This window comes from Podarcis muralis, chromosome 5 (assembly GCF_964188315.1).
Source record: "Podarcis muralis chromosome 5, rPodMur119.hap1.1, whole genome shotgun sequence".
In the NCBI taxonomy this organism is placed as follows: Eukaryota; Metazoa; Chordata; class Lepidosauria; order Squamata; family Lacertidae; genus Podarcis; species Podarcis muralis.
In genome coordinates, this window is record NC_135659.1 from 88,578,671 (window position 1) to 88,606,393 (window position 27,723).

At 47.3% G+C, this 27,723-nt stretch overlaps 1 protein-coding gene across 3 annotated transcripts; it reads right to left on the reverse strand.

Annotated features, from left to right (window-relative positions):
• On the reverse strand, window positions 1-27,720 carry CTSZ (cathepsin Z). Of its 3 annotated transcripts, none has more exons than XM_077929322.1 (6): window positions 27,345-27,720; window positions 6,492-6,655; window positions 5,223-5,402; window positions 4,299-4,449; window positions 2,462-2,624; window positions 1-493 (listed from the first exon to the last, which is right to left on the reverse strand). In XM_077929322.1, the coding sequence occupies exons 1-6, from the start codon at window positions 27,479-27,481 to the stop codon at window positions 380-382; spliced, it is 909 nt and encodes a 302-aa protein (XP_077785448.1). In that variant the 5' UTR covers window positions 27,482-27,720; the 3' UTR covers window positions 1-379. The 3 variants fall into 3 exon arrangements, with proteins under 3 accessions (XP_077785448.1, XP_028591148.1, XP_028591152.2); XM_028735315.2 differs by lacking the exon at window positions 27,345-27,720 and adding an exon at window positions 11,197-11,583; XM_028735319.2 differs by lacking the exons at window positions 1-493; window positions 2,462-2,624; window positions 4,299-4,449; window positions 5,223-5,402; window positions 6,492-6,655 and adding exons at window positions 15,421-18,318; window positions 19,157-19,319; window positions 20,243-20,393; window positions 23,250-23,429; window positions 25,241-25,404.
• Between the last annotated feature and the right edge of the window lie 3 nt (window positions 27,721-27,723).

Sequence of the window (27,723 nt, forward strand, 5' to 3'; positions counted from 1 at the left end):
TAATTTCATACAGAATTTAATTTCAAGTTATTTAAGAGCTCTGCTCCCCTGTATTACATTTTTTCAAAAACAAAAGTCTCTCCCTGCCCAGAAAGCTATAAAATAATTACGATAAAAATTAACTAATTTCCATATGCAAAAGTAATAAAAACTCTTTGCTTTGCTTCTCTCAGTGCAATCAGTGCATGTCATTCTTTGGGTCATTTCATAAACAACATTGAATTCTTTTAAGAGAAAGGTTTAGTTCAAGAAAGAATAAAGGTTCACCGTTCCATGATTAATGACTGCTGCAGAGTATTAACTCATCCCTTTGCGAAGCAGTGGGCTGGGACAGGCCTTGCCTTCTGAACATGTGTTTCCAGATCCTCCTCCAGCAGAGTTAAGGAAGAATTGGGTCTCCGTAAGCACATTGTTCTTCAACGCCAAGGTTGTAGGATGCTCCTTTCCCCCCTTTATATGCACTTGTTACGATTCTAAGCCAGCCCTTCTCGCCCTGGAAAGAGATGAAATTTGCATCAGTACACAGGTGTATCAGGACAACTTCACGTTCAGCCAACTTTTCACCTTACGGTGCTGCCCTGAAACTGCTCATTGCACAACACATGTCAGAAACACCTACAGGTAACTGCATGGGCAGAAACAGATTGTCTTTCCAGATCTGTCATGTGCATGTACAAGAAGGGATCTTAACAAGCAGCAGAAATCACAGGTCTCTGGATCATGGGCCTCTGCCATCTCCAGCCACAAAACACATTGATCTGGTTGGTTGGGTATTGGTTATTACTAACTTGGGCATACACTCCTGCAAATCACACCCTATTTCCTGCTCCAGAGCTCAGGAGAACACTGGCCTGTATCCTTGCTGGAGAAATTATTGCAATAATCAGCTTGAATCCAGTAGTGCCCTGTGTGCAAACAAAAGCAGTTCTTCTCATGCAAAGTGGGAGGGGGATTTCCCAGTTTTCCTGTATATCAGTCCAGAGCATCTCCCCTGCTCAGCTGTAGATACAGTGTGTAGAAGGCATTGCAGCTTGGAAGTGGCAAGGCAGGGAATCCCTGATCCATGAGCGGAACAGAAGGAATCCAAGCTATTGTCCTCATCAACTTTTAAAAATCAAAAGCATCTATTTTGACTGACTACTCATTGGCAAAGTATCTGCTTTGCATCTAAAAGGTGCCAGATTCAATCCCCGGCATCTCCAAGTAGAGAAGGTCTGCTTGAATGATGGTCAGGGGTGTGTGAGCAACCCTGGCCTCTGTCACTCTTCCTTCCCTCCCTCCTCTGATGCCCTCTTGCATCTCTGCCTCCCAAAGGCTTGCACAGCTGTTTGTTGCAGTTGCCCCGGCTATGAGCTCCCCAGGCAAATGGTGCCTCTGGGGCTGGCCAGGGGTGCTTCCCAGGCTCCTGTGGGGCAATGTGAGGAGATACCTATCTTTGGAGCAGCTTAAGAGACCAGGGGTGGTGGCAGTGGCTGCCCAGAGGACTCCCAAGGAGAGGGGAGAGGAGGCTGAGGGAAGTCTCAAGGGTGTTCGAAAAAGGGTGGAGAGGCTGCCAGGTCTGTAGGCAAGGGGTGACAGAACTGAGCTCCTGAGCTCCACAGGGGTGCCATAGAAAGACTGTAGTTGGTCAAGGGAGCCGTGGACCCAAAAAGGTTGAAAACCTCTGATTTAGGGAACGCGAGTGGTTCGGTTGCACTGGGCACAGAACCTTGGGGGCGCCACAACTGCAATATATAATGGAAGGTGAGAGACTTGCCCTGTCCAACGTCCCTCCACATTCTTACTCTTTATTACTTAGGACAGGGAATGTTATTTTTTTTCGGCCAAGGGCCACATTCCTCTCTAGCAAACCTTTCAAGGGCCATAAGCTGCTGGTGGGCGTGGCTAGATGCAAAAGTGGGCGGAGCAATGAATGAAAATTTTGCTTTCGTGTAGCAGGAGGCTCGTTTCCACGCCTGCTTCCCTCTATCCTCCAAGCAAGCAAGAAGCATTGTCAGAGTTTGAGCGCACATTTCACAGAAATGTGGAGTAGGAAGGGACCCACAAGGGTCATCTAGTCCCAACCCCCTGCAATGTAGGAATCTTTTTGCTCAACGTCGAATTTGAACCCACAACCCTGGGGTTTAAAGTCTCATGCTTTATTAACTGAGTTATCCCAGGGATTTGAGCCAGGCAAGAGTACCCAGGGAGAGCACAAAGCAGGGCTGGTGAAGGGTGTGGCCTGAGGAAGAGGGGGTGTGGCTTGGGAGGCCTGGGGACCGTTCTGAGGGCCAGACAGAAGGGTTTCATTTGGCCCCTAGGCACAAGGTTTCCCATCCTTGACTTAGAGGATCAAAGCCATCCTTCACCGTTTACAACTGCACTGCATCAGGGTAGCCACCACTGAGAAGGCCCTGTCTGCAGGACTCTCCAACCTCTCTTTGTGGAGAGATGTTGCTTGCGGTCTTCATCTCCTGCTTACCCATGGCTCGCCCCAAGAGTTCCGGACAACCCAATACTCGGTTCCGTTCTCGACACCCCAGCCAGCGACAGAAACGACATGGTTTATAGACGGCAGCAGACGATATTCAGCATAAAGTCCTCCAGTGTAATTGTGCAGCTTCGGGCTGGCCATGATCCCACAGCTGTATAAATTAAATTACATCCAATTAAAAATGCTAATGCAAACCAACAGCTTTTGAATAGCCACTTTGGGTAAAAACCTGGCAAGGGTCAACGGTTTTCAGTCTGGTTTTTTAAAATAAACAATGTGGCTTCCAGGAAAATGGTGCACGGTCTGAGCAAAGACTGGTTTGGGCGTCAGGCATGAGACAAATTGGCGCTTTCATAAGATAAACAGTACAATCCTATACATATATACTCCAGTGTCAATCCTATTGAGTTCAGTGGGCCTTGCTAACACCATGGGGAAGAGACTCTCAAAAGGCGGCGTCAGGGTCTGCTAGAGACTTCCAGACAGACTAGAGGTCATTGCAGTTTAAGAGAAAACATTTGGTTTTTAAAAGAGCAGTCACAAAGAAGACATGGGGAAGTTGTTGTTAGTCTAATTGCAACTGCAAAAACCGAGTTAGCTCGTAAATAGAAATCTGCCAAAAGGCACACATTAAACACATTTAATGGGCCACGTTAAACAGAGTGAAGTTTACAACGCAGTGTGTAATGTCTGTTCAGATGCAAGTCCCGCAAAGTTCAATGGGGCCTACTCCCAGGTAAATGCAAATAGGACTGAAGTCTTACTCATTTGGTAAGATTCTTCCAAGCATTAAATTGTAATTTTGGAAGCTATTCTGAACATGGGAATACGTCCATAGTTTACTGGAATAGGAGGTTCAACCAAACCGGGTCACTAAAGAAACATCACTTTTGCTTATTACATCAGCCTTCTCCAACCTCAATACCATCCAGGTGTTTTGGATGGCAACTTTCATCCAGCCAGTGGGGTGAAAGGAATTATAAACCAAAACATCTAGAGGGCACCCAGTTGGGGGGCTGAATTACATTATTTTCATACTACAGTGGTATCTCTGGTTATGTACTTAATTTGTTCCGGAGGTCCGTTCTTAACCTGAAACTGTTCTTAACCTGAAGCACCACTTTAGCTAATGGGGTCTCCCGCTGCTGCCGCGCCGCCAGAGCACAATTTCTGTTCTCATCCTGAAGCAAAGTTCTTAACCCAAGGTACTATTTCTGGGTTAGCAGAGTCTGTAACCTGAAGCGTATGTAACCTGAAGTGTATGTAACCCGAGGTACCACTGTACAGAAATTCCTTCCCGCCATGGGTGGGAGGCTTAGATGGCTCCTAAGCAAATTCTTAAGTAGATTTTTAAAACAGATTTATTTCAGGCAGTTTTGCTTCCGTAATTTAGGCCTAACCTCAATTAAGAGAGCTATTTTAGAAAGCGTATGCGGGTTTTCCACAGCACCTGCTAGAATCTATGCTGCCATTTTTACTTCATTAAAGAAATAAAAGCAAAACTGGTCTGTGTTTAAAATTACTTTGTTCTGTTGCCATATAGCTTCTCCAGTTTTGCTTTGAGTTGTGTTTTTACGCTTTGCAAGCAGACTTATGTGGGCTGGCACCTTGTGTGGGCTAAAACAAAGAATAAGTTGCTAACCAATTTGCTTTACAGTATTGCAAGGTTGTTTCACTGGTTTTTGTTTTTTAAAGAATAATACCATCCATACCACCCAAGGAACAGAGATGGGGAAATCTGTAGCCCTCCATTTGTTGATGAACTACAACTCCCATCATCCTTGACCACGGACCATGCTTATTATGCAACCTTGTAGTGCTTTACCTGATAGGACCACTTGCATAGATTTCCGCCATCATTTTTTCCCGCCCGCTGACAGTACCATGATCGGCAACTTTCCAGCGGGTGTAGTTCTTTATCATATGACATTTTCCAAAAGTATCACATGTTCCACACTGGTTAAACGTATCACAATCTGCAAAAACAAGCACCTACATTTGACATCAGGGATCTTGCAGCTAAAAGTACAAGATGAAATTTTGCTGCAGGAGAGCTGGTGCAGCCTAGTTATTTAGTTATTTGCATCTTTTTCTATCCTACTTTCCAAGTAACACAAGTCACTCTGGAATATTTAACAACCAAAATAAAGAAATGTAAAAATCACATTTAAGGCACATATTACTATTAAAAAAAAGCAAAGTGGTAAAAGGTAAAGGGACCCCTGACCATTAGGTCCAGTTGCGGCCGACTCTGGGGTTGCGGCGCTCATCTCGCTTTATTGGCCGAGGGAGCCGGCGTACAGCTTCCGGGTCATGTGGCCAGCATGAGTAAGCCGCTTCTGGTGAACCAGAGCAGCGCACGGAAACGCCGTTTACCTTCCCGCTGGAGCGGTACCTATTTATCTACTTGCACTTTGACGTGATTTCGAGCTGCTAGGTTGGCAGGAGCAGGGACCGAGCAACAGGAGCTCACCCTGTCGCAGGGATTCAAACCGCGACCTTCTGATCGGCAAGCACTAGGCTCTGTGGTTTAACCCACAGCGCCACCTGCATCCCGCAAAGTGGAGGGAAGGGATATTTTTTTAAAATCCTGTTTTCAAGGGCAAGGACAAGCTCTAGTTTTCCACTTTGGATTGCAGTGGGTGGCAGGCTAGTAAAATCTGGAGTTATTTAGCAAGGCTGGTGTAAAAAGAATGCTGTTGTTTTCCCTCTTTTACAGCCAGGTTCACGCAGGAAGGATCTCACACACCTTGGTCTTTAGCTTGGTAGTTGTTGCAGGTCTCGTCGGGGATGCCGTGCTCATGAGCATAACTCCAGACCTGCAAGTCATCCCCTCCGCTGCAGCCGCCAGCGTCGGCACAGTCAATCACATTCTGGACTGAGAGATAGGCAGAAGGCCAAATGCCTTTCCTCTTGATATTGATGCGATCTGGAAAACCAAGAGAAACACATAATTCACCATTCCATGTCACAGACCACATAATACGTGGGAGGAATCCCTCGTTGGCTATCTTAATAGTTTAACTTTGAAGTATTCAAGGGGTGGGGCTTTAGGATTGAATCACAGAAAGGAAGAGGTTAAATGCCTAGCAGGTTAAAAAGCAGCTTCAGGTGGGGGAAAGCTCAGGAAAACAGTGGGGCTGGGGGTTCAGAACCCATCCCTCCATAGGCTTGCTGTTAAAGTAATTTTTTAAAAAGAAAATTGGGAGACCCAATCCTAACACAGTTTATCTTTTTGTATAGAGCCATCAATGTGCACATCACAAGACAGATTACAAGGTGGCAGGCCGCTGCCCCAGAGAGATTACAATCTAAACCTGAACACAGGAGAGAAAGGGAAGGGGAGGCTGGGATTAAACAAGGAAGCAACGAACTCTTGGATAGCTCAGTTGGCAAAACATGAGACTCTTAATCTCAGGGTTGTGGGTTTGAGCCCCAGGTTGGGCAAAAGATTCACAGAATGTACAGTTGGAAGGGACCCCAGGGGTCCTCTAGTCTAACCCCCCTGCAATGCAGGAATCTCAGCTAAAGCATCCATGAGTGTCGGCCATCCAACCTCTGCGTAAAAACCTCCAGTCCACCACCTCTCGTGGGCGTCTGTTCCACTACTGAACAGCTCTTACTGTCACAAAATTCAGAATCTCCTGCATTGCAAGGGGTTGGGCTAGATGACCCTCACAGTCCCTTCCAACTCTACAATTCTATGTGACTGTTTAAGTTACATTTTGACCCCAAAGTTGACTTTTCAACCAATGTAGGTAAGTAATATTGCAAAAAAGAGTGCTCTACCATGGCTTCCCCCTCTGTCAGAGCCAGCAATACTGGACTCGATGGGCAAATGGTGTGAGCCAATAATGGGAATCTCCTTTGTTCTTTATGTACTCCCACCAACAGGACAGATCTCAAGAAGCAATGGTCCAATGCAAAACAAATTATCTGTTGACCAGTCATGGGGAAATGAGCCAAGAATGACAGAGAAGCAAGTCCTACGAAGCAATAATAGCTTACAGCTCCGTACCTGCTAAAGCGCTGGTGCTGCCATGAGCCCAGCAGGATCCGCAATACTGTGGGATGTGCTGGTTGCGTGTGGCACTCACATAGTTGACTCCTTTTATATTCCTCCAGTCCCAGCTCTTGGGCAGTTTTGAGGTGTCCAGATATTCATAAGGACGAGGGTAGGTTCTGTTTGCAAGGGGGGGAAGCAAGTGAATTAACCTATGCCTGGGGAGAAAAAGCTGAAAAACTCTCTCTCTTCTGAAAATATCCTACAGAGAAAATCAAGGCAACATATATTGCCCCTCGCTCTTATCATAAACAACCACCTCGCAAGGTAAGATGGGCTGAGAGGCTGCGTAAACATGGCCTCCCCGAAATCCTGAGAACTGTAGATTGCCTCTCACAGAGCAACAATTCACAGCACCCTTTAAAAAAACTACAGCTCCCAATATTCTTTGTGTGAGCCTAGTTTGTGAGTTGGGGGATCTGAACCTGGAGCAACAATCTAATCAGCAAATCAACCAGGCTTTGTTCAGCCTCCTCTCTTGCTTGGCAATCGCATGACTCATCCAGGCCAAATGACCTTAAAATTCCTCCCGGGCGATCATGTGATTGCCACAAGGCTGACATTTCTTCAGAGCGCTCAGGTGACCACAGCAGCTCTTGAAGTGCAGCTTAAAGTGGGCCTTGACATGCTTTCTGGCCCTTGTTGCAAAATTACCACAGAAAAAACCACTTAAAAGGCACCACAGTACAGTGGTACCTCGGGTTACGAACTTAATTCGTTCTGGAGGTCCGTTCTTAACCCGAAACCGTTCTTAACCTGAGGTGTGCTTTCACTAATGGGGCCTCCTGCTGCCACTGCTTGCGATTTCTGTTCTCATCCTGAGGTAAAGTTCTCAACCCGAGGTACTACTTCCGGGTTAGCGGAGTTTGAAACCCAAAGTGTTTGTAACCCGAAGCACCACTGTACAGTGGTACCTCAGGTTACATACGCTTCAGGTTACAGACTCTGCTAGCCCAGAAATATTACCTCGGGTTAAGAACTTTGCTTCAGGATGAGAACAGAAATCGTGCTCCGGCGGCGCGGCAGCAGCAGGAGGCCCCATTAGCTAAAGTGGTGCTTCAGGTTAAGAACAGTTTCAGGTTAAGAACGGACCTCCGGAACGAATTAAGTACTTAACCCGAGGTACCACTGTACTTGCAAACGCGAATAAAAGGAAGGGATCTGCAGACACTAGAATTCAGTCTTAGTACATAAACCCACAGGAAGCTCATTCTCTGAATGTGGATCTTTATGCAGCCCATCCACACCAGAGTGTATTCTGAAAAAGGGCATTGCTGGCTGGCTGGCATCCTCAAGGTGACATTTTTTCACGCTGCACCACTTCGTTGCAGGTCCCCCTGCCACTCCTTATAACTCACAGGACTAAACCTGGAGGGACTCCTTCTCCCACAGAATCCTAGAGTTGGAAGGGACCCCGAGGGTCATCTAGTCCAACCCCCTGCAATGCAGGAATCTCAGCTAAAGGCATCCATGACAGATGGCCATCCAACCTCTGCTTCAAAACCTCCGAGGAAGGAAACCTCCAAGGAACAGTTCTTCCTGATATTTAGTCAGAATCTCCCTTTTTGTAACTTGAAGCCATTTGGTTTGGATGCCATTCTCTGCGGCAGGAGAAAACAAGCTTGCTCCACCTTTCACGTGACAGCCCTTTAGATAGACTCACAAAACACACAAGCTGATTTAGAAAGCCCCACCCTTGCCATAAGGGTGTGTTGAAAGGGGGGGGAATAATCCTGTCCCCCATTGCCCCACAAGCACACTGGAGTCTGGAGCAGAGGCTCCAATGCCATCTCTCTGAAAAGTACGCCTCTATTTCTGCACTCATAAATGTTTCTGCTGCTCAATACTGCGATTCATAGGGGAGGCTGCCCTTTCCCGTAGGCCAGCATTTTCCAACCTGCAGGTCAGTGGTTCTCAAAATGTTTTTCTCTGAGCCACACTTTCGGAATAAAAATTTGCTCACGCCACACCGAAATTTTTTTATTGACAGGACTGGAAAACGAAAACAAAATAACACCTAGCAGTGCTTGATTTATAACAAAGCACAACAACTTTATAAGGTGATCATGGGACATCCAGAAAACATAAAATGACGCAACTCCATAGGAATATGAATCACTCCCAAAATATAATTATAAAGGAGCCTCTTGCATATGTTCCTTAAGTATGCATACAAACTCATGGAGAGGCGTGAGCTTGCTTTTGCAAAGGTAATCCCATTTATATTAGGACTAATTTGAGACCAAAAACAAACCTCTCCTCATCAACACATCCTTCCTGATCTTCGCTGTTCACAATATCCCATGGTGATCTGTAGGAGAGCAGCCAATACTATCAAAGAGACGCATGCATACTGTTTCTAGTTGCATATCCACAAATAATAATTTAGATACTATAATCTACTGTGCTACACCGAAATGTTTAGATGTGTCTTTGACCGTCCGTGAATCCTCTCCTGACACACCCTCTGAGAACCACAGCTGTAGGCTGCAAGCTACGAGTGGATTGTGAAGTCTATGCAACAGGCTTGATAAGTAAACCCAAAATAATTACTGTTTTTGATCCTTCACTGGTATGATTAATACCTCTTACAACTTTTGTTTTGTTGGCGTATTCTAATGAGACTTGCAACTGAGCATTGCAAAAGCCGAAGCCTTACATTTTAACCCTCGGGAACTGGCCTCTGATGGAGATCTGGTGATGGTTTGCCACAAGGTACTCGTAAGTGCTAAGTGAATTTATTTATTTTTGTTGGTTTCTTTATTAGATTTATATACTGCCCTTCTTCATAAGATCTCAGGGCAGTTCACAGAATAAAATACGGGATAAAAACAAGTAAATAAGTAAGACAAAAACAGCAAAACAATACCCACCCTCCTTCCCAAAAAATGCATTTAAAAAGGCTGCAGAATATTGATCAGCCCAAGGCCTATTCGAAGAGGAATGTTTCCGCCTGGCGCCAAAAAATATATATAATGAAGGCACCAGGCGAATTTCCCTGGGGAGAGCATTCCACAAAGAGGGAGCCACTACAGAGAAGGCCCTTTCTCATGTTGCCACCCTCCAGACTTCATATGGAAGAGGCCCACGTAGAAGGGCCTCAGAGGATGAAAGCAGAGTCATATGGGGTTTATATGGGGAGAGGCGGTCCTCCAGGCATTGCAGTCCTGAGCCCTTTCAGGCTATATTTTACTGTATCTTTGGTTTTTATGGAAGCCGCCCAGAGTGGCTGGGGAAACCCAGCCAGGTGGGCGGGGTACAAATAAATTATTATTATTATTATTATAGGTCAAAACCAGCACTTTAAATTGGGCCCAGAAACTACAGTAATGGACAGCCAGCGCAGTCGAGCCAAGATCACAGTAATATGCTCAACCGTAATATGCCTGGATGTCTCAAATCAAGGTACTTAGCTACCTTGGCAGTTAAAATCCACCAAGCCCAAAGCTGAGCCCCCCACTCGTGGGACAAAAACAATCAATGGGATCACCACACCAAGTGAATTTGGATGTGTGGGTTGCCATGGCAAAAAGGCCTTGGGCAAAGTGAGGTGGCCATCTTGGGAAGGAGATGCTGGAGTGGGGAGGGCAGTGGCAGCCCCCTGGCATTTCCTCCTGAACCCCCTTGCCCTGCCTCTCTGCAGGAGTTGTGAGTCTCTGGTCTGCTGCCCTCAAGTGGAGTGGAGGGCACACTGCCCCCACTCCCAATCCAGGTCATATTCACTCTGGCATTTCCAGCCAGGGTTGGGAGAGACCTCAGTCTGAACCCCTGGAGAGCTGCTGCCAGCCAGTGCAGGCAACCCTGATGGCCCAATGGTCTGACTCAGCACGTCAGCTTTCTATAAAGTTATCTTACACAGTGAGATCATTGCTTCATCTGGGTTTCAAGTTTCACCCAGGGATCTTTCTGAGCCCTGCCTAGAGAAAACAGAGACTTTCTGCATGTGCTCCTCCACTGAGCAACACCAGGCTAAAAAACCCAAACATGTTAGCCACCAAAGCTATGCCTCCCCCCCCCCGGAAATAGGGTGCTATTTCTGCTTTGCACCCTCCTTCAGCAGCTCAGGGTGGCTTGCAAGAATTTAATTTCATCCTCCAAACAGCCCTGCGAGGTAGCCTCGCACCCCAAGGCCGTGCTTGTGGGGCAAGCAGGAAAATCTCGGCCCAGCTTTTCCCTCTCCGGGTCCAAACACGCCGCTTCTGCCTGTGCCACCAACTTGCACGGACCTTGGGCCGTCTTTGGACGACCCTCCGCGCTGCGGGGCGCCGCCGAGATCTGCTCCTGCCGCGGTTGCAGCTCGCCTGCTGCCGGCCGGTTGTTTTTCAAGCGGCGTCCGGGAAACCAAACCACGCCTGCAGAAAGAGGAGGAGGAAAATCCCCGGGGAGAACGCGACAAATCCCCGCAGGGCTCTCGGGGTCTCCCCACAACAATCCGGCCGCCGGCCGGGTTCGTTTGGGGCAGCAGAAAGGAGAGCCGTCGGAGATCCCGGGCTGCAGCGGACGGCTGTCTGTAGGGAATCGCCGGGGGGGGGGGGAGCAGCTCCCCCAATTCTGGATGCTTAGCGAAGGCCATGCACTTTTCGCATGCTCAGGCCACCTCCCCTCCTGATGCGCATCCATGCTCCCACCCCGCCACTCCCAGGGACGAGAGCGCCCTTACCGGACGGCGTAGGGCCTGGGAATCCTCGGCTTGTAGCAACTCTGCCCGGCCTTGGCGTCGAGGAGCGGCAGCAGGAGGAGAAGCGCCAGGCGGAGGCAGCGCCCGGCCATGGTCCCGGCTCGACGGCGGCTCTTTGCGCTTCGTCCCGCTCCGTCGAACGAAAGCTGCGCCCCGGCCGGCCAGACGGCTGCTGCGGATGGCGGTGGGAGCCGGAAACGCGCGGGGCCGGTTGGGTGGAGGAGCTGCGGCGAAGTTCGCGCCTTATAACCCGCTTCGGCGCCGCCCCGGCGCGGGAAGGGCGACTGGTTCGCCCAGGGTTACGAAACGAGGGGTTGGCCATCTGATAAGAGCGGCCGTCGAGGGAGGCAGGAAGAGTTAAACGCCGCCGCCCTCGGGAGGTTCACCTGCGCGTCTCGGGGCTTTCATCACCGCCAGACGCACCATCAAATCACGGCTGGCATCAGCTCATTCATGCCCGCGGGTTGCAGGGGGTTGGGCTAGATGACCCGCGGGGTCCCTCCCAACTCTGCAACTTGGCAAGTTTAAGAAACAAACACACACAAACCCGGAATGCCCAAGCGCCTCTCCAGTGCAGAACACACAGAGCATGGTTTCGAGGCATGGGCACATTGCATAGTGCGGTGCGCACTGCTGCCTTTGAAAAACTGTGACTCCAGGAAGGCCGGGCCTTGAGGTCTGGGTTTGGCTTTGTTTTTCGCAGCACGGCTTGCTGCATGTTAATTTACCCGCACGTCCCTCTGGATCTAAACACCCGACAGTGGGCATCTTTGATCCTGGCAAGTGCCTGGGAGGCGAGGCGGAGCAATAGAAAACAAGACACAGCCGCCTACGCACCATGCTTTTAAAGGGCGCGCACACGTCCCGGTTCAGTAATCCTGAGAACTGTAGTTAAAGGGGCCACGAATTGCTTCCCAGTGACGGATAAGGTGTGGCTGCCATCATGTGTGTGTTTCTTTTAAATACTGTATATGCCGCCTGTGCAGAAAAAAAAAATTGCTGCTGGAGGCGTTTGGTGATTTGGTTTCTAATCATTTATGTATTTCCGGAGCATTAACAACACTGCTAAATTTATCAATCCACCCTGGGCCAAGCAGTGAATCAAAGCATTCTTCTGCAAATGCTCCCGTGCCCTTGCAGCACAGAACCCATCTGGGTCAGGCACCCAGAGTTTGTGTGGGCGATAATTGACAAATGCCCTCATGTTTCCTTAGTACATAGAATTGTGGACTTGGAAGGGGTTCCAAGGGTCATCTAGTCCAGCCCCCTGCAATGCAGGAATATTTTTGCCCATGCTGCCAACTACCGTTGTTTGCTGTGTGTTCATATCTGGTTTACTACACTAAAGGGTATATATTATGCCGAAAAGAATGCGTTTTCATGTTATGTTTCATTTGGAGAGCCAGGTGTAAATGGTTTGATCGGCCCAAGGCCTGGTGAATTGGGAACATCTTTGCCTGGTGCCTAAAGATAAGCAATGGGGAGCCACCACGGAAAAGGCCAGTTCATGTGTTGCCACCTTCCGGAGTTCACGTGGAGGCAGCACACAAATGATGGTCACAGGGTCCAGGTTGGTCCATATGGGGAGAGGCAGTCCTTGGGTAGCAGCCCTGGAGTGGGGCTGCTGTAGGAAAGCTGACATTTAAAAGCAGTCATTTGGGTTAGGTATGTGTTGAGCTCCTTGGAAGGACTGCGTGAAATAACGGAAAGCTAATCCAAATTCTGCCACAAGAAAACCGTATTCTGCAGCCTCTATACAATTGTAGGTAACATGCACCTAATTTTCCCTATAATTAAGTCAGCGTAGAGTCATAGAATTGTAGAGGTGGAAGGGATCCCAAGGATCATCTAGTCCAACCCCCTGCAGTGCAGGAATATGCAGCTGTCCCATACAGGGATCAAACCTGCAACCTTGGCATTATTAGCACCACGCTCTAACCAACTGAGCTATCCTGGCCTCAGCATCCAGCAGCATTTACTATTGTCATTATTTAATCTTGAGTTGTCTGTTGAACCTTTATGACTAACCCAGCCAGTGTTGGCCATGCAACATGTCTATTAAACATAGTTTTTATTGCACAAACATAGTACAGACCTGCAAATATTGAGCCCTTCCAAAGGATGTGTTTACGTGTGTATTTATACAGACCTGCTATGTATTCAGAAGACCCTAGAACTTAACTCTACTAACTTTATTTTCAGATGATGATACAGACTTGGAAGATAAACCCATCCTCGTTTGATGATAATAATAATAATTTATTATTTATACCCCGCCCATCTGGCTGAGTTTCCCAAGCCACTCTGGGTGGCTTCAAATCGAGTGTTAAAAACAATACAGCATTAAATATTAAAAACTTCCCTAAACAGGGCTGCCTTAAGATGTCTTTTAAAGATAGTATAGCTACTTGGCAGAAATGACTGGCAGAATCCGAGACCTGGGAGAAGAGTTGGTGGAAGAGGACTGGAAGAAATTTAAAGACTACTTGCAAAAACACTGTAAAATGATTGAATGTTAAAATGATGCAGGATATAAAGATAATATGGCATTAGTGACAAAGCTGAAAGGAATATGCAAAAAATACTCTTTAAGAAATAAGGGTGAAAAGGTTAGAATAACATTATGTCAGATTTAAATAAATGATATCAAGGGAAAAAATGGTGACATAATAGTTGAAATGCATAATATACAATAAGATTTGAAAGAGGGTAAGATATTGCTGAATGTGATTGTGTAAAAGGGAACACAGAAAAGGGAGATGCGAGGAAGTCAGGAAAGAGGGTTATGAAGGTAATAAGTAAGAAACAGGATTTCTATGGTTTTTTTTATTTTTATTTTGTCTTTTTATGTCTTTTTTCTTGTATTTGTTATAACTGTGAAGTTTGTTTAATTGTTTAAAATCTCAATAAATATCTTTTTTTAAAAAATAAAGATAGTATAGCTACTTATTTCCTTCACATCTGAAGAGAGGGCATTCCACAGGGTGGGTGCCACTACCGAGAAGGCCCTCTGTCTGGTTCCCTGTAACCTCACTTCTTGCAATGAGGGAACCGCCAGAAGGCCCTCGGCGCTGGATGTGTCCGGGCTGAACGATGGGGGTGGGGACGCTCCTTCAAGTATACAGGACCGAGGCCGTTTAAGGCTTTAAAGGTCAGCACCAACACTTTGAATTGTGCTTGGAAACATACGGGAGCCAATGCAGATCTCTCAGGACCGGTGTTATGTGGTCCCGGCGGTCACTCCCAGTCACCAGTCTAGCTGCCGCATTCTGGATTAATTGCAGTTTCCGGGTCACCTTCAAAGGTAGCCCCACGTAGAGCACATTGCAGTAGTCCAAGTGGGAGATAACTAGAGCATGCACCACTCTGGCGAGACAGTCTGCAGGCAGGTAGGGTCTCAGCCTGCGTACCAAGTGGAGCTGGTAGACAGCTGCCCTGGACAAAGAATTAACCTGCACCTCCATGGACAGCTGTGAGTCCAAAATGACTCCCAGGCTGTGCACCTGGTCCTTCAGGGGCAGTTACCCCATTCAGGACCAGGGAGTCCCCCACACCCACGCGCCCCATCCCCCCAAAACAGTACTTCTGTCTTGTTAGGATTCAACCTCAATCTGTTGGCCGCCATCCATCCTCCAACCGCCTCCAGGCACTCACACAGGACCTTCACTGGTTCTGATTTAAAAGAGAGGTAGAGCTGGGTGTCATCTGCATACTGATGAACACCCAGCCCAAACCCCCTGATGATCTCTCCCAGTGGCTTCATATAGATATTAAAAAGCATGGGGGAGAGGACAGAACCCTGGGGCACCCCACAAGTGAGAGCCCAGGGGTCTGAACACTCATCCCCCACCACCACTTTCTGAACACGGCCCAGGAGGAAGGAGCGGAACCACTGTATGACAGTGCCCCCAGCTCCCAGCCCCTCTAGACCATCCAGAAGGATGTTATGGTCGATGCTGTCAAAAGCCACTGAGAGATCCAGCAGAACTAGGAAACAGATCTCACCTTTGTCCCTAGCCCGCCAGAGATCATCAACCAGCGCGACCAAGGCAGTTTCAGTCCCATGATGAGGTATGACATTTATTGGTAGCTGCACATATGACTTATTGCCACTTTGGGGAGGAACTTGAAGAGGCTAATTGAAGAATGTGGGAGAGGAACTTAAATGCAGATTAAGTCTAGCTAGAGGAAATACACAGAGATGTGTTTGTGAGAGACTGGCGGAACTTTATTGCTTATGCAAATATTTCAGAGAACAAAGGGAAATTCCCTACTGTGTTTGCCAGTATATAACTTTGTAAAAGGTTGGTTTTTCAGTTGCTGTATGTATCAGGAAAAAAAATTCTGTGGTGTCTGCCTCTTACATTTTTGTTTCTGACTATGTTGGTCTTGGTCTAGATTTTGTAATGCCCTTTTTGTTTTATTTGGTTTTTTGATGGGTTATGTATGTTACACAAGTTTATATATAATATAATATAATTACAGACTTGCAGCAAGATTCCTCCTAGTGCCTGAGGATGTCTGATACGGACATGTATGGTACACACGTGAGGATGCAAAACATGCCCTTTTTAATTTTCAACATCGTCATGAGTGTACCAATTTTTTTATTAGTTACAATTTGTAAAAAAAAATAAAAATAGCACACTGAAAAAAAGAAGACCGTGGACTATATTTTTATATCAGTAGCACAGGCCCCTGGCTATTTCCCCTCCATTCCCACCTCTGGGATGTTTCAACAGAAAAACACTAAGTTTGTCACTTTAAAAAGTCCCTAAGTTTGTCACTTAAAACAAGAGCACCGGCCTCTTATTCATGACATCTACCTTTGTAGGTGCATATGGCTACAATGGCACGGCTGCAGCAACTCACAGAATAGGGAAAGGCTGTAGAGCACCTTGTACACAGAAGAGGGAAAGGTTAGACAGGGGGCAGCAACTTCTTTGGGCCTGGGGGGCACATTTGGAATCTTGATAAAGTTCCGTGGGTGCCCATGGGGCATGGCATGACACAAAAATGGCCACCCCTTCGAAAAGTGCAGGAAGGGGAGTCATGGTGCTGGCCTTTCACCCTCCCCAATCAATTTTTTTTTTTTAAAGGCACCTACATTAGCCATGATGGGACGCAGGTCTAACCTACTGAGCCTAGGGCTTGCTGATCAGAAGGTCGGCGATTTGAATCCCCACGATGGGGTGAGCTCCCGTTGCTCGGTCCCTGCTCCTGCCAACCTAGCAGTTCGAAAGCACGTCAAAGTGCAAGTAGATAAATAGGTACCACTCTGGCTGGAAGGTAAACAGTGTTTCCGTGCGCTGCTCTGGTTCATCAGAAGCGGCTTAGTCATGCTGGCCACATGGCCCGGAAGCTGTCTGTGGACAAACACTGGCTCCCTCGGCCTATAGAGCAAGATGAGCACGCAACCCCAGAGTCGTCCGCAACTGGACCTAACAGTCAGGGGTAACTTTACCTTTACCTTAGCCATCGCCACACTCACTCAGGGTGTCCTTTGCACCTTTCAGGACAGAAGGGATGGAGGGCGGGTGTCCAATCCTAGGACCCCATGAAATGTGGGCATGTTTAAGGGGGCATGCTGAATGTCGCAAAGACTGAGCTAGTGCGAACAGGAGATGAGCGGCAAGAGCGAACAGGCTCTCATCGAGGGGGTTTTAAAGGAATATTTTCCGAGATCTTTTGTGGGCGCTGCAAGAGGCATCATGTTGCCACCTTCCAAATTAGAGGGTGTTGGGACAAGCCAGGTTCAAATCCCCACTCGTGCATGAAGCTCACTGGGCGACTTGAGGCTGGTCACATTTTTCTCAGCCTCGTCTCCCTCACAGGATTGTTGTTGAGCAATTCCTCCCAGCAGTGAGCATTCCTGAAGGAATTATCCCCAAATGTGGAAAAAGCAGATTTCCTATTTAAAAACATGTATATCACACACAGTAAACAGTTCAGTAGCCAAAAATCCTATATTATCTCGCATATAATTCTGCAACTGGTCTGCTCCCAACTGCTGCACAATTTCTCCCTACCCCCGAAAAAAAAGGAAAGCACTAACTTGTATTCACCAATACTTAGCTGTGACTAGATGGGCACTGAGGCTCAAGTTGTGTCCCGTTGGTTTTAATGGGGCTTTGAACTGAACTGTGATACTGGATGCACAATAGCAACCAACCCGTATAGTGGACTGTGTTTAAACTGAATGCATAGATTTCCCTGGGCTGTGCATCTCCATCTCCAGGTATGCCAATGCGACACACAGTCTGATGTGCCATGCTTGCAGAGCCTGAACACAAGGATCAGGGATATTAGCCTCATTCTGAGGTTCTCCAGGGAACAGAATTAAGTATCAGTGAGAGGAGCTGGAAATCAAGGGCTACTTGGCCATACACAGCCTTCCAGAGGCCACAAGTGATGGTTGGGGCCAGAGTCAAAAGTGGCTGGAGCAACAGAGGCAACTCTTGCAATGCGCAGCAAGGAAGGGCACCAAGTAAGCATGCATTGAAGGCAACGAGTAAGGACAGACTCTGCCCCTCAGCTCTTCCCAAACCCTGTGTCCAGAAATAGAGGCAATGTGATTTAAACTAGGCACTGGCTGCATGGAAACACCATTAAGGTATTTTGCATATTTTGCAGGTCCAACATTTTGCTTAACACACAGACTCAGCCCACTTTAGCTGAATGGGGATCCATACGTCACATACACCACAAAGTCCTTTTCACCTACATCATCGTAACCGAGGAAAGCTTCCAAACAAAAAGAAATAAATGCCGTTTCTCTCTCCGTGTGTGCAATCAACAGAGATTCATTTGCTGCAGAAGTTATATGCAAACAAGCAGCCTGATCTTTGCGAATACTTCACCATTAGCATGCGTTGCCAAATATATAGATAGATCTTTCCCTTTCACGAGAAGGAGGGAAATCTTGCTGGGAGATACCTTTCGTTTCAAAATCAGGAGTGCAAATAAGGGGTCTGTGATCCATTGCAGAATTCAAGAAAGTATGACGTCTCCATAAGCACAGTCCTCTTCCACAGCCAGGTTATAGTGCCCTCCGCTGCCTCTTTTATAGGCACTCGTGACAATTCTGAGCCAGCCCTTCTCACCCTGCAAGATGGGAAACTGCATTAGTCATGGGCTCAAGTGACTCTTCTCCTGCTGCTGCTGCCGCCACCCTGGAAACCCTCACCCAACAGATACTGACTGTGTACAAGTTGGAAGGAATAAGGGCAATTGCCCCAGAGCATGCAGGAAGGGGTGATGCAGGATTAGGCAACCTGTGGCTCTCTGGGTGTTGTTGGGATGCCCATCAGCCCCAGTGATCAAGGATGATGGGAGTTGTGATCCAACAACCTTTGGAAAGCCACACCTTTTCGATCCCTGGTGCAGTGGGATATTTGGGTGTTGCATGCAAGGTATTGCACGACAGACACACAACTATTTATGTACCTGCCAGAGAGAAGGAAGGAAAAGGTGGGCTTAAGTCCCAAAATCCACCTCCCGAAATGGCCTGGTCTATTGCTAAAACACCAACACCCTTCTATTGCCTCTGGCTTGCCAGGCATCACACCATTTCCTGATCCCTAAATGGACACAATCCATTGGGGTTTTTATCAGCTCTGGTGGTCTTGCACCCAAACACTCCAGCAAGTGATCCTGTGGCATTCAGAAGATTCTCACACATAGGAGCGGGTGCAGATTTCTGGACCAAGTGCTTATACAGTTGTTGCAAAACACATTCCCGATCTTTGTACATGTAGGGTTTGCACCTACACAGAGTCGTGCAGCTCTTGGGGCCTGCCAGAAAGCTGTAATCAAATATGAAGGGCTAAATTCCTATTAGAGCAGGATTGGTGAATCTTTGGCCCTCTGGATGTTACACACACACACACACACACACACACACACACGAGAGTCTCATTTATGGCTGCTCTGTCCTTCCTACCCATGGCTGTCCCCAAGAGTTCCGGACGATCCAGAATTCAGTTCCATTTTCTACGCCCCAGCCAGCAATGGAGATTATGTGGTTTATCATGGGATGGGCGTCATATTCTTTATAAATTCCTCCAGTGTATGCTTCCAGCTTCGAAGTCGCCATGATCCCACAGCTGTTTTAAAGAATACAGAACAATGACATTAAAGCAGCCTTAAGATGCTATTGATAAGTTGAAACTTTCAACGTCCACTCTAGATAGCACCGCAAAAGTCAAAACCTGATATAAGAGCTTCAAGCTTTATCTCGTGAGCAAAACCCAGCCAGATGGGCAGGGTATAAGTAATAAAGTTATTATTAATAATATTATTAAATAGAAAGCTGCTGCAGAGGTTACTTTAACTTGCCCCTTGGTAGGTTGGAGCCATAATTGCCAAGGCTTTTTCTTGAAGCTTCACCCTTTCCTCCTGCCAGTGAAACAAACTAGCTTTGTGAGTAATATCAAAGCTGCTACCCGGTGCACCCCAAAGTCAGCTTCCACCTTTACCATTCCTTCTAGGAGGACAAAACTTATTGTCCTGTTAGCTAGTCACCTGCTGCCACATAATCAACAAATTGAGGCATTCCTAAGGCCACTAAATCAATTGGACAATGTACTGAATCAATGGACAAATTACTTGGTCCAATCACTTGACAAATCACTGTATCAATGGAACAAATCAAATCCACCCCATACATTTAAAGCACATAGCTTCCTCCAAAGAATCTTAGGAGTGGTAGTTTACTCTTCGCAGGGCTACAATTCACAGCACCCTTAATGAACTACAGTTCCCAGAATTCTTTGGGGGCAAGTCCTGTGCTTTAAATGTATGGGGTAGATGTGCCGGTCTCTTCTGAAGCGTTACGAAAGTTCTCAATTGTCAAATGGCACTGGATTAATAAAGTATAACATAAACGTGGCAAATTCCAAAACCAGATAAACAGAGCCACCGGTCTTTCTCCCACCACTACAATAGGCTATTTGAAATAACTGCAATTACTTGCATGCTTTCATGTGTTACTACCCAGACACTGGCTACAAACATTTAGCTTCTGTACCTGACGGGTCCATTCGCATAGACTTCTGCCATGATTTTCTCTCGCCCACTGACACTTCCATAATCTCCAACTTTCCACAAGGTGTAATTCTTTAGCGCATGGCATTGGCCAAAAGTGATGCATGTGCCACACTGGTTAAACTTCTTGCATTCTGGAAAATGAACAGGTACATTTAACTGAAATAAACTTGCCTTTCATCCAGTGGTTATAAACAAAGAAATGGAGGGTGGACTCGAATGCAGTGCTCAGCAAATGTTCCATCACCACAATGAGTTCTCCTTGCACAATGGAGCATGCTCCCCCTCTCCTCCCCGCCACCCCCCAAAAAAAATATGTACTAGGAGTCGTCCCCCCAATGTCCTGGAGCAGATTTAGGGAGGGCACAGGGTAAGCGCAATGGAGGAGAGGGAAGGAAGTCTTATTTCACAAGCAGAAATCTGTGCACCAACAGTTTGCATTAGCTGAATACTGCTCTAGGTTTCACCATATCCCCTTAACACACTGCTTGCGAGAAAAGGGGAAATGTGTAAAAAAACAAAAACAAAACCCAAACTGGCGCGCCTTTTGATGCTGTGCTTTTTGACCAAGTTGCATACTAGAAGAGATTGGAGGAGACAGCTGGGGGGTTGGGGGGTGAGTGAGAAAAACACTTTTGAAGATAGGGGCATTCCACCATATACCGTATTTTTCGCTCTACAAGATGCACCCGACCATAAGACGCACCTAGTTTTAGAGGAGGAGAACAAGAAAAAAATATATTCTCTCCCTCTCTGCACAGTGCCTCTCTAGCAAAGCGGGAGGAGAAATGGGGTGCTGCGGAGCAAAAGCAGCAATCCCTCTTGCTGTTCTGGCTTCTGGGATAGCCATGCCAAACCTCTTCAAGGCAGGGGGAGCGTTCCTCCCGTTGCCCTGAAGAGGCTTCGCGCTGCTATCCCTGAAGCCAGGAGCACAAGAGGGATCAGTGCGCACCGGTCCCTCTTGCTCTCCTGGCTTCAGGGATAGCTGCGCAGCCTGCATTCACTCCATAAGACGCACACACATTTTCCCCTTACTTTTTAGGAGGGGAAAAGTGTGTCTTATAGAGAGAAAAATACAGTAGCTAGAATTAGTCTTACCCAATATTTCTTGAGTGTGGAGCTTCTTTGGGTCTACTGACTAAAGAGGAAGGAGTCCAAGATTGGAAAGTACAGAGAAGCAGGGAAGGGAATAGGCTGAAATAATTACAACTTGCACTTTGGGAGGGGACGGGATTGATAGCAGAAAACAGGGGCAGGGTCTTTGTCCTCCTGATCCCTTTCCTATAAAAGATAAATTTTCCAGGAGCACCTTTCTTTCTTTCTTTCTTTCTTTCTTTCTTTCTTTCTTTCTTTCTTTCTTTCTTTCTTTTATATATATATATCTACTGTGTCAGACCAACACGGCTATCTACCTGAACCTTTCCTATCTGTGAGACCTTCCCAGTTCCTTTGCTAAACCTTATCTCTACCCAGACCCTTGGTTCTTTTTAAGTGCTAATGGTTTTCATGTGCAAGTCGCTTTGGGATACTTTGTAAGAAAAGCCACCAAGAAATATAATAAGTGAATGAATACTACTAGAGATGAGGGGGGAAAGGGCAATTGCATTTACTCAATAGGAGAACAAGGATAGAAGGGAAGGCCATAAACTGCCTTTCTGCACAGGCTACCTGCTTGAATACAAGCACATTGTAACTGCTGAGAGAAATCTGCTTTTAAAAAAGGAGAATATGGTACTAACCAATCCATCTCTCTCTTGTTTCCCTCTGATGAAGTGTGATTACACCACAGACTGTCCCTCTCTCTTTCTTCCTCTCCTCCTCCTTTTATTAAATGCATTTTCTTCTCCCTGCCATCCTTCCTCCTCTTTCTCATGTGATTAGCTTTGGTGATGGAAGCACAAATGCTGAAATTTATTTTTATCCTTGTGGTCTTGCATGTGTCTTCTTGTAAACAGAGGGCTGTACCCAAAGGTGAGTTCTATTTAGAGGAGACCCACTAAGATCTATTAATTTCAATGGATCTACTCTTGAGTATTCACAAGGAGACAGAAGAGGCTTCCTTCCTCCATAAGGACACATCCCCAGTTATTTTGTACCTTAGTGTGGGTTTTAATCATAACCCTCATCTTGCAATCTCAGCTGACAGGCAGGTTATAAATATTATAGATTAGACAGACCAGTGATTCTCAAAGGGTGTGGCAGTAAGATTCAAGGACACTCAAATTTTTGAACATTTCAGTGCAGTATAGTATAGTAAAAGTATCAGAATATATATTTAATTTGCAGAATATGGATAGATATCTTTTCAAAATTGACCGATCTTCTACAGTTTTACACGACATATTGTTGTGAACAGGGACTTTCAATTCTGACAAATATGAAAGATCAGGAAAGAGAATGACTTATCTGTGTTGATAAGGATATGAAAGTTTGCTTGCTTCAAGCCAGACCTAAGATAAATGAGATGACCTGGCAAAACAAGTGCACACCTTTCATTAAGGTACATATGTAAGAGGCTCGTTTGTAATTATATTTTGGGAATGATTCATGTTCTTATGTAGCTGTATTGTTTTATACTTTCTGGGTGTCCCGTGATCCCAGAACCATGTTATAAAGTTATAAATCAAGCACTGCTAGGAGTTTTTTGTTTTGTTTTCCAGCGTACAGTGGAACCTTGGCTAACGAGCACCTTGGGAGCCAAACATTCTGCCTCTTGAAAGTTCTTTGGAAGCCAAATGTCCGGCGCTGCTTATGCAGCTTCTGATTGGCTGAAGGAAGCGCCTACAGCCAATCGGAAGCCACGCCGCGGTTCCCAAACCGTTTTGTTAGTCGAACGGACTCCCGGAACGGATAAATATTGGGAACCAAGGTTCCACTGTATCAATTTTTAAAATTCGACGTGGCGCAAACAAATGTTTATTCTGAAAGTGTGGCCCAGGGATAAAAGTTTGAGAACCCCTGAGCTAGAGAAGCAGGTAAGATAAACTCACTTTGATCTTTAGCTTGGTAGTTGTTGCAGGTCTCATCTGGGATGCCGTGCTCATTAGCATACTTCCATACTGCATTGTGGTCTCCCCCATGACAGCTGCCAGCATCGGCGCAGTCGAGAACATGCTGGACCGACAGGTATGCAGAGGGCCAAGCAGCTTTCCTCTTTATGTTGATGCGATCTGGGGGATGACAAACCAGCAATTGGTGGAAGACAGCTTTTTTTTTAAAAAAATCAACTACTGTACCTTTTATCGAATTTAAAGAATAAACACATTAGCAATGTTTGGTTCCTCCCACTCCCACCGTAGCGGAACTCGAACATAACCCGTTGATACAAATTACAAAAAAGAAACAAAGTTCACTTGGTTACATTTTTTTAAAAAAATAAATAAATAAACATCATTCCACACTTCCCCATGAGTTTCTGGTGGTTTTGTAAGCGTCCCCCCCCCCTTTTTTTTTTTTGAAGCGCATGTAACAAAATTAAACCTGGTGTTGGAAAAACCCTTAAATGTCTTGTGTCATCTTCTTCTTTAATGCACCTTGCTAGTCAATTTCTCCATTAATATTAAGCCCCAAACATATACAAACTGAAGATCTAAGAGGTTTGTGTCCAGAGATCATCTCCAGTATTTAACCACTATCAGACATGAGTAAGGCATGAGTAAGGCAAGTTTTTTGGGCTTGGGGGCACATAAGGAAATTTTTGCAGCTTGCTGTGGGCAACGCAGAATACTCTTTCGGCGGGGGGGGGGGGGGGGAGGACCTACTCTGAAGGTGCACATTGGGGAGCCCAGATATACCCTGTATATATAGGGACCTGCAGCATTCTATAGTTCAGAGAACGTTTTAAGTTGACGGCTCCAACAGAACAACTGAGCCCTGCGACAAAACGTTGTAGCCTGGAATGTTTATCCTCCAAGTTCCAGCCAGTCAGCTATGGCTGCCCCCCAGAATATTCCATTCAATTCCCCTTCCCAGCTTTTTCTGCTTCATCTCCCTTCCCCAACTTGGGTGTCCTCCTTGACTTTTGGACTACAACACCCATCATCCCTCATCACCGTCTGATCTGCTGATTGAAGGCATAGTCAAAAACAGTGGAAAATATCTGGAAGGTAGCAAGCTGGGGAAGGCTGATCTATAGAGGGGGGGGGCGTATTTTTGACTGCCTCATTGTGGTTTGCAGAAGCGGAACAAACCACAGTTCCTGGTTGAGACACAGCATTGCGCCAGTGATCATGGTTTGTTTTTTCCGCACACTATTGAGGAGGAGACAAACATCTCAGAAGGGGGTTGTTGTTGTTTAGTTGTTTAGTTGTGTCCGACTCTTTGTGACCCCATGGACCAGAGCACGCCAGGCACCTCTGTCCTCCACTACCTCCCGCAGTTTGGTCAAACTCATGCTGGTAACCTCGAAAACACTATCCAACCATCTCGTCCTCTGTCGCCCCCTTCTCCTTGCGCCCTCCATCTTTCCCAACATCAATGTCTTTTCCAAGGAGTCTTCTCTTCTCATGAGGTGTCCAAAGTACTGGAGCCTCAGCTTCACGATCTGTCCTTCCAGTGAGCACTCAGGTCTGATTTCCTTAAGAATGGATGTGTTTGATCTTCTTGCAGTCCATGGGACTCTCAAGAGTCTCCTCCAGCCCCATAATTCAAAAGCATCAATTCTTCAGCGATCAGCCTTCTTTATGGTCCAGCTCTCACTTCCATACATCACTACTGGGAAAACCATAGCTCAGAAGGGGGAATGCATGGTAAATCATTAACTAGGTTAGCAATTAACCATTAAACCTGGATTAAATAAGTGGGATGGGGGGTTAATATGGGCTGGCTTTCTGATGACAGCAATCTCACGTGGATGTTGCACAATACTTTATTGCTCCAAACACCATGATAGATGGTCACGTGAAAGCCTCTGTACTGGATGTGGGAATGGATAAAGGATACCCACCAGATGCATTGCCAACCATCCCACGCATCTCCATACCTGCAAAGGCGCTGGTGCTGCCATGAGCCCAACACGACCCACAGTACTGTGGGATGTGCTGGTTGCGTGTGGTGCTCACATAGTTGACTCCATTTATGTTTCTCCAGTCCCAGCTCTTGGGCAGTTTTGAGGTGTCCATGTTTTCATGGGGACGAGGGGAGGTTCTGTTGGAGAATGGGGAGAGGACAGAAAAAAGCAAGTGGCTGTTTTCCTCCCCTTTATCTGAGAAAAGGTGTCAGGAAAATCCTTCACTGCTTTGTCATGATTCCCTCCAACTTTTTGCTGGGCAGTCACACGGCAAACTTCCTCAAAAGAGACACGCTAACCAGTCTGGAGCACTTAATGCAGCCTCTTGCCATCTCCTTATGGGAGCAACAGCATTAAGAAGTAAACCCTGGAGCAGTGACGTGTGAACTGCAGGGGGGAATTTAAGATACAACTCCCAGGTTTTGCAGTTGGAACATGGGAAGCTGTCAGGCCATCTAGCCCTGTCTGCACAGACTGGCAGCAGCTCTCCAGAGGTTCAGGCAGGACTCAGTTCCCCAGCCCTACCTTGAGATGCCGGGGATTGGAACCCGGGACCCTCTGTCTGCAAAGCAGATAATCTATGGTGCTTCCCCAAAGTTAGGGCACTAAGAAGAGACCCACCAAATTGAAAGCAAGCCCCCACCCCAAACGTGCATTATTGTGTAGCCTGCCCAGGCATTTTAATTTTAATTTATTTCCCACTTTTCCTCCAAAGAGCTCAAGTTGCCCCCATGGGTCTCCCTCTCTCCATTTTATCCTCACAACAACCCTGTGAGGCAGCTCTGCTAGAGACTGTGCCTGGACCAAGGTCACCCAGCAGGATTCATAGTTGTGTGCAGGGACGCGGACTTATAAAAAATATTGGGGGGGCCCGGGAAAGCTCATGAATAATAAATAAGCTCATGAATATGCAAATAAAGTGGCGCCGCCTCCTCGTGAGCGAATAGGGGAGAGCGTGCTGCGCCTATTAATCAGCTCCAAAGGAAATTGGGTGGAGCTTTTGCTCGGGAGGGAGGGCAGGAGGCATGCAGCCCGCCCCTCCCTGTGCATTTTGGGCTGGGGGAGGGGCGGCGATGGCGCTCTGCTGGAGGGGCGCCGGAGATTATTGGGGGGGCAGAGCCCCCCCAAACGAATTTTTGAGGGGGCTCGGGCCCCCTCAAGCCCCATGGAGTCGGCGCCTATGGTTGTGTGGAGACTTGAATCCTGGTTTCCCAAGTACTAGTTGGACACACTTAACCCCTACACCAGTGGTTCCCAATTAGCTAAGTACGGCAGACCCATCGTTTTTCAAAAGCCAAGAAGAAGAAGAGTTTGGATTTGGTATCCCGCTTTATCACTACCCTAAGGAGTCTCAAAGCAGCTAACAATCTCCTTTTCCCTTCCTCCCCCACAACAAACACTCTGTGAGGTGAGTGAGGCTGAGAGACTTCAGAGAAGTGTGACTGGCCCAAGGTCACCCAGCAGCTGCATGTGGAGGAGCGGAGATGCGAACCCAGATTACGAATCTATCGCTCTTAACCACTATACCACACTGGCTCCCCAAGACATGGACTTTTGAAAATTTGGATATCGCTATTGTAGTTTTTCTTATGTGAATGATGCCGCAGACCCCCTGAACATAGCTGTCACTGTTTCCCTTTTTTAAAGGGAAATTCTCTTATTCCGAATAGGATTCCTCGCAAGAAAAGGGAAAAGTTGACAGCTATGCCCCTGAGTGGGTTACATGGACTGCCTGGGGTCTGCGGACCACAAATTGGGAAGTACTGCCCTAAACCACATCTCCTGTCTGTTAAAGCCACAGAGAGGCTGCAGAACCAGGAGACCGCAGGACCTCCGTGGAAAGGAAACAGGACAAATTCGTGGAGGCTATTTGCTTGGCTCTACACGTGACAGCCATATGCTGCCTGCGGGATCAGAGACAGCTGGGAAACCACCACCCCGTAATTCTTTATGTAAGGCCAGACGAAAGAAGGGCGCTCCAAGGCGCGTTTGGCGTCTCCAAATCTGGCCCGCGCCTCTCCAAGCCGGCAGGATGGAGATCCGGGTTCGGAAGACGACTGGGCGCTTGGCGCCTTACCTGATCCCCGGAGGTCTCTTCGCCATCGGCTTGTGGCAGCTCTGCCCTTCCTTGAAGTAGACGCCGGCTGCGGACGCCGCGCACAGGAGGGCACCCGCGGCGAGCGCCAGGAGGAGGAGGCGCCCAGGCGGGGTCATCGTGGCCGGACTCCTGGGTCCTTCTGGGGAGAGGAGCCGAGAGGTGGCTGCTGCTGCTGCTGCTCGCTGCTGTCCCTGCGGTCGCCGGGTCTCAATCTGCGCCGGCAATTTCGAAAGGGGAAGTTTTTGAGGCAAGGCTGCGCAAATCAGAGGAGGAGGCGGAGGCAGCAGGCCGGCCCCTGCGGGAGGGCAGCCTCCGGGCGACTCCCCCGACGGGGTGGGAGGGGGGGAGCGGGACTAGC

Coding starts and splice junctions, on each gene's coding strand:
- CTSZ (XM_077929322.1), bottom strand. CDS start 27,481: ATGACCCCGCCTGGGCGCCTCCTCCTCCTGGCGCTCGCCGCGGGTGCC. Junction 6,656..27,344: donor AAGAGACCTCCGGGGATCAG/GTAAGGCGCCAA, acceptor CCTTGCAAACAG/AACCTACCCTCGTCCTTATG. Junction 494..2,461: donor ACTCTTGGGGCGAGCCATGG/GTAAGCAGGAGA, acceptor ATCTCTTTCCAG/GGCGAGAAGGGCTGGCTTAG.